At 46.9% G+C, this 9,956-nt stretch overlaps 1 protein-coding gene across 1 annotated transcript in view; it reads right to left on the bottom strand.

Annotated features, from left to right (window-relative positions):
• Positions 1–360: 360 nt before the first annotated feature.
• Positions 361–9,956, bottom strand: part of ABCA5 (ATP binding cassette subfamily A member 5) — a 32,585-nt gene continuing 22,989 nt past the window's right edge. Inside the window, exons 28-40 of the mRNA XM_086762054.1 lie at positions 9,436–9,510; positions 8,866–8,957; positions 8,222–8,348; positions 8,011–8,128; positions 7,814–7,905; positions 7,475–7,650; positions 6,889–6,964; positions 6,710–6,804; positions 6,144–6,263; positions 5,771–5,920; positions 4,741–4,820; positions 4,429–4,484; positions 361–3,939 (exon numbers count right to left, since the gene is read on the bottom strand). Of these exons, the coding sequence (XP_086618180.1) occupies positions 3,832–3,939; positions 4,429–4,484; positions 4,741–4,820; positions 5,771–5,920; positions 6,144–6,263; positions 6,710–6,804; positions 6,889–6,964; positions 7,475–7,650; positions 7,814–7,905; positions 8,011–8,128; positions 8,222–8,348; positions 8,866–8,957; positions 9,436–9,510 (1,365 nt within the window). The 3' untranslated portion in view covers positions 361–3,831. The remainder of the gene's footprint in view (positions 3,940–4,428; positions 4,485–4,740; positions 4,821–5,770; positions 5,921–6,143; positions 6,264–6,709; positions 6,805–6,888; positions 6,965–7,474; positions 7,651–7,813; positions 7,906–8,010; positions 8,129–8,221; positions 8,349–8,865; positions 8,958–9,435; positions 9,511–9,956) is intronic.

Here is a 9,956-nt window from a genome sequence, read left to right as displayed (position 1 = left end):
TACCCTTGGGCACGGACCCAACCAGAAAAATGAAATTTTTTTTTTCGGTGGGGTTAATTTTCAAGCGGATGAACGTGATTCATCCCCGCAGATGCACAACGCGGCGTGCCAGGAGGGCACAGCTGCCGAGAAGTCACTTCTAGCCCGTGGTGGGCAGTCGAATCCTGAGTGTTGCAATACTGCAACTCCCTGATTTCAATTGAAAAGATGCAATTACTGAAGCCTGACACCCCCAGCCACGCCAAGAGCCAGAGCCCCCGCTCACCCACACACCCCGGTGTGCTCCAGCAGCAAAGGCATCTGAAAACAGTCCCCCTGCCTCTAGCACGGCAAAACACACGCACGATAGGAACACGAGCATTTAACAATCCAATCCATCTTTATTTTGGTAGTACTTTCTGCTGAAAAACCTTGACTTTACAAATGAAGCGGTAAAAGAAAGGCAGGTGTATAAAGTAAACGGCAAATGATTCCAAGTGCCCGACAGTAACGTCAGGAGGAGCGTCACAAACGTGTCACCTCAGACCCAGCACCTTCTGTTCCTGCTACCGGAGTACCGGACATCAGCTACGGAATCCACTTCACTCGCTGTACAGTTATATTTTTAAATAAGGGCTTTTCTTGGTAATGTAAACAAAATCAGACACATTAACTCCTTCCGTAGAAAAATACCACCTTGTCATAACACCACAAAGTGCGTACATCTTCCCAGTGTTCGATAGACCAGCAATTCCTCACAGCCACCCTGCGAGGTAACTAAACCCACCGGTGGCACGAAGGGAATTGATTTGCCCCGGGTCCCACAGCCGGCCCGAACCCCGCTGCCTCGCCTCCATCTTATCTCCTAGAGCACAAGCTGGGTGCGCGCGTCGTATGGCTGGGATTTGGCACGGCACTGGGAACAGCTGAACAAAGGGACTTCAAACTGCAGGAACTGTGCTTCCAGGGGGTTCTGTGGTTGCATTTTGCATGTGCTTTTCCCTGTTCCAGCAGTGACAGACGTGACAGGATGCTTTGAAAGCCTTCCGACACGACACACTATGATTGCAGCGACGGTTTGGGGGGGCACCTTACACCACATTCACACATGATGTCACCACGCCAAGAAGACCCCACCCAAATGCACAGTTAACCTGACGAGCCAAATTCTTTGTACGTGTAGCTGCATAAATCCAGTGTCACCATCAGCAGGGTTACACCAGGGTAAACAAGAACGGTACCAAGCTGAACAGATCTGGATGCTAATGGAAGTTTTCATCGGATCCATTCGACACATTAGAAAACAAGAAACTATTTGAGCCAGGGTGATTTCGTCCAGACAGTACCGAACCACTTTACAGATTATTATTAAGTCTGGCTATAAGTTAAAGAATAAAATTAAGACATCAAGGCTGACAGGTCACAACTGTACTTTCACAAGCCCACGTGGAAAGAGCGTGCTGTGCGCTGCTGGAGATGTGCAGATGACACTCAGCTGAAGCACCATTTACAAAGAGATGGAAGCAAGAAGTGTGGGATTTGGAGAAGACACACTTAGCTTGTATGTACAGACATGGGAAAGCATCACGAGACAAAGTTCTGGGTCCCGCCTTCGCTGCAAATAAAGGAAAATGCTTGGAGATACTGGTCGGCAGCAGGGACGCAGCCAGGAGCAACGGGCTAGGGATTCCTGGGGCTAAATAAAAGGCTGCATAAACAAAAGAGCTGAATTCGGGTCCTTTTTTACTCACAGGGAAGCTTTGTCCCTAGAAAGGCCCTGCCAGTTTGCAGGCTGGCGCTGTAACCCCGTTCTCCACCTCGGTTTTGTTCCCAGCACCGGAGAGCTGGGCACGTCCCAGTACCACGGCTCAGGGCTCGCCAAGCCAGGCAGATTCACCGTCTGTGTGCCCGAAGGGAAGGAGCCTTCCCCCAGGGAAGCAAACGGGACGTCCAGGTGTTTCTGGTCTTTGGCTCAGATTTTAACTACTAAACAAAACCGGCCCATTTATGTGCAACCTACGGGAACAGAAGTTGTACGTAAAGGGCTCACACCGCCCCATAGCAGAGTAAGAAACTGATGAAAAACAGATTTTGGCTCAACATTACGATAAACAATTATCAGATATATAACATACATTATTGCCTGATAATTACAGCTGGAACACAGGACTCCACCTTAACCCACAGCTTTTTGAGTTTTTGCAAGAAAAACAAAGGTCTTTTCTAACTTTAATGTGAAGAGATACGATCGATATGACTTATGAAGCCAATGTTTCGATATAAATCCATCTCTGTATTTGTTCACTGCAGAACGCAATGAACTGTTAGCAATCTTTAATTTCACCTTATTAAACTAAAAGGGTGACGACAGCTTTGCGTAGAAAAAAAACCAAAAAAAATAATATATTTTGAACATACATCTGTCATCTCTTAAGATAAAGGATCACATCATATTCTGCTCTTCTTAGTGCTTCCATGCAAACCAAAGGCACCATTCCTACTGATGAGGTTGTGAGTTTGGATCTGATTTTGGAGGGTTTATGAAGGTGAATGAAAAAACGGTCAGGCCAGGACAAAGCGAACGTTCATGTGCTGAGCATGCTGCTGCATTAGTTACGTTATCACAACAAAGACGGATTAAGAAAGGCTGTTGCATGTACTTATGAATTCACTGTCAAGAAAAATGAAAACATCTACAAAGGTCTGACTCTAAAAACAGCTGGCAGGACACACACCGTTACACCCAGCAAAATAATTAGACTGGTTTTAATGAAGACGAGAAGTATTCACATCTCTGCAAATCCCGTAACTACGCAGTTATCACAGAATCATTTAGGCTGGAAAAGACCTCAAGATCACCAAGTCCAACCGTTAACCGAGCACTGCCAAGGCCACCACTAACCATGTCCCTCAGCACCACATCTACACGTCTTTTAAAGATCTCCGGGGATGGCGACTCCACCACCTCCCTGCGCAGCCTGTTCCAGTGCTTGACAACGCTTTCAGTGAAGAAATTTTTCCTAATGTCCAACCTAAAGTGTTACGTGCATGCATTACGAACACCAATGCCACCCAGCCTGGCGGCACGCGTTAACCACATCTGCCAACTGGCAGTAGAAAGGAACACAAGTGCCGACGAGTGCCGTGTTACATCTGTAAATGGACGCTTTCACATTGTTTGGATACCAAGCTAAGCTCACAGTGCAATTCAGGACCCTCTTCATAGTGAACACAGTTACTCCGGAGTGCGTTGTCCCCCTCCCCTAAGCAGGTGCATCTTCTAGGCATAAGCAGGGAGGGATCGGCCGGCGAGGGAGCAGGACCTCACACAGCCACACGTCTGCACGGAGCCTTGCTGGGCAGGCAGCGATGCCCACTGAGGGCAGGAGGCATGGCAAGACCCTGCTCAGCAGGTCCCGCAGGGCAGGACGCTCCAGCAGCAACTGGTTTTGCTCAAATGCACGATTTCCAGTAGGGACAGCCCAACCTCAGGCAGTCAGCCCCAACACCGGCACAGCGTGGCCAAGGAAGGCAGGCAGGTGGTCCTGCACAAGCAACCAACTCCAGGAGATGATCGACTGTCGCGGCAGCGTCTGCTCGCTCAACACAAACTGGGAAACAGCGAGGGGAGAAGGAATTTCAGGACAGCCAGAATAACGGTGAGGATGCTCACCGCTATCAGGGCGTTATTCCTAAGGCCAGGATGGTGGAACACGCTCAGTGCTTCCAAATACGATTTTTCCGTGACCATCCCAGCTCCGAGGTTTTCCACGCACACACCCCAACACATGTGCAGAGGATCACCGCTGGCACACGACACGAGCTGTCAAGCACATCTGGACCGTGAGGAGCTCAGAAAACGACTCGGTCTTCCTGTGTCCTCTCCCACCACAGCGTGCTGTTCAGGGTGCCGAAGCTGCTGTCCTCCTCCTCCTGCTCTTTAGCAAGCTCCACAAAAACCTGGAATCGACAGAAAGGATGTGAATATGCCACACTTCGTGTAGGAACTTTCTCAGTCACAAATAGAATTCATGCTAAAAACCTCAAAAATTTGAGGTATTGCTTCATCTCCGAGTAGGAAGTTTTTAGCATTTTGGGTTTCTTCTCCTTGCTCCTACCCTCCCGCCTCATTTCAAGGACACAATGAAAAGGAAGCTGGACTGAACACATGCTGAAGGACATTCATCGTCAGCATAACTAATCCAGAATAAGCCATAATAAGCCTCAGCTTTACGCTCCTTTCAGAAATGAACAACAACACCCCTCCTCTGAATAAATCAGAGCAATACTGCCACTGAAGTCCCAAATTTATTTTGCTCCAGTCGTTGCAGTTGGCATCTTACTTTTAAAAGAGAAAATGGGAATAAAGACGAGCAGGGGAGCTGGCAGTCCCAGTTCGCTTTGGAAAAGGGGACTTACTTCCACGAAACATCATCTGCTTTAGCATACCTGCTCCAGCGTCGCCTGAGAAAAGCTGTACTCCTCGATGTTGAAGGCGTGTTTTACTGTTAAAAGAATTCAGGAGAGCGTATTTAGGAACACTTCACTAACCAACACAATGGGATTGAAAGCATTTTAAGTCGTTACAAGTGCTTACACTTGATTTCACAAGAAATAGAGTTGAGGACAGCAATAATAACAGAAAAAAATAGATTAAATAAATTTGGAACAGAAATGCAGAAGTGCCACTGCATGGCAAATGTGTCTGTTATGGGAGACAAAGCGATTTCTGCACGTGATGCATGGCAAGTGCTTAATTACCTTCTTCCAGCTTGGAAAAAGAATGCGAAAGCGACTGTACATCTTCTTTAGGAACTTTATACGCCAAAATAGAAGCAAAACTGGAACAAAGAAACAAAGCAAGTTTAGCTTCAGGTAGCATTACTCAAAGCAAAAATATCAATATCCAGATGAATGAGTTTAAGTTCGTTTTCTGAAGGTGACTCCAGGCATTTTGACTAGTCATCATCGTACGAGACACCAGGAATGATGCAGTTCCAGACCAGCTGGTTTATAACCCATCTCAGAGATCCAGGTCCAGGTGCGCCAGCTGAGATCCCCCCGAGACCGCTCTATGATTTATAAGCTCTTCAGCTAAGATTAAATCATTTATACTCTGCCTATAAACCCATGAAAGAAAATTCGCTGCCCAGGATTCGCAAAGTCACGATGTTCTGCCTTTCAAATGAACTCAGACAGAGGTCACAGGATCTCTTGGGACTTTGCATCATCCTGCAACAACCCCGATGCCAGAACAGGGAGCTGCTCTACCCCACACGTCAGCTGCTGAGAAACAAACTCCCCTCCACATGTCCCACATCGAGGGATGCCTGCAGTGCCCTTTTTGGAGCCTCACCAGCGGTCACCAAGCCAGACCCTCCAGCTCATACAGCAGAAATTCAAAGCTGTTGGGGGAAAACCAACCAACTCACCCTCAAACTTCAAGGTATCCCCAGAAAATGTTCAAACATTTCTAGGTAAGGGCCAGTGACTCAGTTTTCACCCTGGTTTCCTAGGGGCCCTGACCAAGGAGGAAGCTGCCAGGCAACAGCTCTGCAGAAATTGAGTTTTGCTTCCTCTGTGCCAAACATCTGCACGCAGGGCACGCAGCTGCCGCCCTGGCAGCTTACGCTGGCCTGCAAACCCCTTCCTCTTTTATTTTTAAGCTACATGTAAATATTTTTCACAAATTTTTAGTATCACAGCATTCCTTACTCAGTGCCAAGGAGCTGTTGAGAAATCAGGGGCTTGTATTAATATAAATGTTTTCTGCGTATTAGTTCAAATTTACCTTTCCTGACGATTCGCGTTTGGGAAGATGTGCAAAATCTGGCTCTGCAGATACTCCACCTGCTGCACATCGGCTGTATCTTTCAATTTCATTTCCAAGAAGTATCCTCTGCCAAACTTACTCTTCAGGTGTTGGACGGTACCTATACACCTACCAATCGCAGAGAGAAAACAAGGGCTGTACATGTTACGTCGCACTCAAAAAGCAGCCTAACTTCTAACAGACCCTTTTACACCCTTCAGTTTAATTTTGCTCCAAGTTTAAGGTGCAAAATAATTGTCTACTTATATTTTCAAAGAAATATATTCTTGTCAACAGCTATCCTGTCCTCCCTGCCACACCACTCGCCCGCAGGGGAGGGAGCCGGCGGTACCTGAGCTGCCCGGACACCAGGATGGCCACGCGGTCACAGACAGCGTCCGCCTCTTCCATGTAGTGAGTGGTCAGGATAGCTGCTCTCTCTTTATTTTTAAATGCTGCTCGAATTGCTCGCCTACAAAACATAACAAAAAAAAAAACAAACCACCAACCGAAAACAAAACGAAACAAAAAAAAACAATCAAAAAACCTTGAATAAACATTTGGCACAGTAAATCCTAGGTTAGTAGGACAAGAGGACTGTGATGGCCAAACACAAACTCTTTTTTTTCATGGGCCAATACTACTCCAACAGAACCAATTAACACTGATTTTTTTTCCACAAAGATGACTCAAATCTCATACACCTTACATTATTTTAAAGATTGCTTTCAACTTTCAAGCTTTTAACCCCCAAGCTGCCCTGGGAGAGGACACTGAGGAGTGCACCTGGCGCTAAGGTTGGGTTGATCCCCTGTCTGTGGCTCTCCCCAGTGTTAGCAGGGATAATACACACATAACATTGGACAAATTCCCAAAGAGAAACAAGCCGGTGGTCAGCGCAGCCCCGGCGGCACTCACCACATGTGCTGCTTGGCTTTTGGATCCATCCCGGTTGATGGTTCATCCAACAGCGTGACCCGCGGGTTGCCCAGCATACTCAGGGCAAAGCACAGCTGGGAGGAAGGCAAAGGCAAAGGGTAAGGGCACAACGGCTGCTGGAGATGCCCAACGCGGCAGCTCAAGCAGCTCCCCCATACCTTGCGTTTCAGCCCTACGCCCAGCTTCTTCGTCCTCTTCTGCAGGTGGTCTTTTAAATCCAGGGCACTTGCGATGCTGCAGGAGGGGGAGGACCGAACATGAAAAGCTGAGAGGGTGATGGCTTCCCGATCACACACTACACAAACAGTCTCATTTGAAGAGCTCTGCTACAAACATTTCCACATATTTGTATATAAAGTATAAAAAAAGCAAAGCAAGCTGGGCACTTCCATACAAAAACACCTGCCCTGGTCCCAGAGGAGCCCGCAGGGACAACCCAGAAACAGGTCCAAGCCCTGGACTCCTCATCCTCGCAGCCTCTGAAAAGGTCATTGTTAGCACCTAATAACTTCAAAACAAAACAAAACAGAATCTCAAAACCCACCAAATACCAGTTGAATTTTGCATGGCTGAACCTGTATCTCCTAACCTACAAATTCACACTTGCCAAATTTGCTGAAAAGATCCAATAAAACTTAAATGAAAAAAAAGATTGCATTAGTGAAAAAAAAAAAAAAAACCACCCAAACACCTGCTAAGAAAAATATAGCTAAGCCTTAAAAATGTCCATAATAAACTACTTACCGTTTTACGACTTCCTTAACATCAGTCTGACTCATTCCTTTGATAGCACCATAAATTTCAAAGTGTTCCTGCAATGTAATATCTGGCCAAAGTGGGTTCGTCTGAGGACAGTACCCCACAAATTTCACTGAATCATCTTCGCTGCTCATTCCAAAAGAACAATCTCCCATCAGAACCTGCAAGGAACATGTAGAGACTTTACTCAATAATATTTTAAGTTTCAGAGCTGTTTTTGTAAAGTTCTAGCAAAAAAAAAAAAATCACTTGGGAATGCTTGCAGTAATAATAAAAAATTAAATATAGACTCATTTTCTATTTAGCTTGCAGCATGTGACATACCTGCCCACTGGTTGGCTCAATCTCTCCAACAAGCATGTTAATTAACGTGCTTTTCCCAGCTCCGTTGGGTCCTAACAACCCCAGTATTTCTCCTAAGGATGGAGGACACACAAAACATTGTCTGGGAGGTCAGATACATGGATTCAAGAGCCATTTTTGTAATTAAAACAGCTCAACAGCAAGTAATTAACTCCAACCTTTTTTTACGCAGAGAGAAACGTGTTTCGTTGCCACTTTCTTTATTTTCCTCCTCAGAAGAAATTCCTTTCTTTCATCAAACTCCTTGTGCAAGCTGCTGACCAGGATTGCTGGCATCTAGGAGAGGAGAGAAGCTGCTGCAGATGCCAGCGGCTCCGGGACATCTCCAAACGCGGGGTTTGGGTAGCGCCCACGGGCGCGCGGCATTACCTCCTCGCTTTTGGGGCTGTTCAGTATTTCTCGGACTCGCAGCCTCTCCGCCTTCACGTCTTCATCTTCGTTCTCGTCATGCGGGACATCGGGGCACTTCCAGGTTCTGGCTTTTGTAAAACATTTCCTAAGGGGAAAAAAACAGCATGATGCCCCCCGCTCGGCACTCAGCTGAGATCTGCTCACCGCTTTGAGGCGGAAAGCAATTTGTGTTTGCCAAAGCCAGGAGAACCACATCTCTGCAGCACATCTGAGAAGCCCCGAAAGAGCCACCAATGATTGCAACTTCGACATCTTTATGCTCAGCTCTTGGTTTGGGTACGGCCTCTCTAACCATGCAATGGGAAAGGAAGTTCCTCTGTTTTTATATAAGGGATGCCCTTACAAAATTCCCAATTTTGCACTTAAAAGGAAGTAAAAAAAAAAAAAAACAAAACCAAACTATTTCTGCAGTTTATTAACTGAATTTCAGAAAAGTAAAGTTAGGAGAAAAAGTTCTTTGGATGCTTAGGATGGGATATAACCAAAGGTATTTTATTTTCTGCAATATCCCCCACAGCTATACACTTCATACACCAGCATCACTTTTAAAACCAGCTTATTTGGACTATTACTTTTAAGAAATCTGTTCAACGGGGACACACCTGAAAAATGGATCCTCTCTAACTGTCCTCCCTCCATTCTTCAGCTCGAAACACCGCAGCAGGAAGAGCCAGACGACACACTGCAAATAGGGCTACAACAAATACAGTTCTGGTTACTGGGGGAGCTGCCAGCCCTGCAAGGCTGGTGACCCTACAAGTGACCTTACAGGCGACCACAACCACGTGATGGGTGACAAGAAGCTCCCGTGGGTCAACGCTGAGGACGCACAACCAGGGTCTGCTTAGATTTCATGGCAATTATTTGGGGTTTTTGGAGAGAGAAGGGACTGTCCCCTGCTCTTGCTCCATCAGCACGGACTCCCGTAAGGATCAGGATCGGTATCGGCACCGGTAGTAAGACCACTGCCGCAGCAGAAGTTGAGCTGCTAGCACAGCAGCTTGACTGATCGCGCTCGTGCTGCAACAGGTTGCAAAAGCTGCAGGCACCAGCGGTGCTCAGCGCTAGATCAAATCTTTATTAATCAAGATGCCTGAACAGAAGGGGCCTCCCAGCAGGAGTCAGCAACTCCCTCCAGCAAATCCGGCAGATAATCCAATAACCACGCTTACCGCTACGACTGCTACCAGGAGCCGGTCCCACGGGTCGTAGTACCCTCCGTTCTTCCGCTTGCCTTTCCACGAGACCTGACAAGGCAGAAAACACGCATCCAGGTAAATAACGTCCTACCAGAGACTGCGTGTTCTACACTGCCCTTAAACGACTGGTTTGAGGTTCATGTCACTCAAAGACTTTCTGAGCTCTCCAGAGACCCTGCTTGCATGAGCCTGACACCAATAAAACTCCATCAAAGTCCCTGGGGCTGCTCCCAGTTTAAAGCCATTGACTCCCAATTAACCCATCTCTCACCACTGGGTCTGCCCAGCAACACAGGCTGAAAAACGCACGGTCTTCCTTTAGGTATTTCATGGAAGACTTGCTTCTCTCCTCATTTTAAAACTGCAACATTCTGCTTACAGAAAAAAGGTGACTTTTCACCAGTTGCTGTTTTTCACGTGTCAAATGGCAACGGATGGCACCACAGCACCAGGCAGTATCTGCTGTCCCGTTATCATCAAAGATATCGGCCCAA

The sequence above is a fragment of the Chlamydotis macqueenii genome, chromosome 18, assembly GCF_036417535.1.
Source record: "Chlamydotis macqueenii isolate bChlMac1 chromosome 18, bChlMac1.mat, whole genome shotgun sequence".
Classification (NCBI taxonomy): Eukaryota; Metazoa; Chordata; class Aves; order Otidiformes; family Otididae; genus Chlamydotis; species Chlamydotis macqueenii.
The sequence above is the reverse complement of the archived record's forward strand: the minus strand, read 5'-3'. Positions and strand labels throughout refer to the sequence as shown.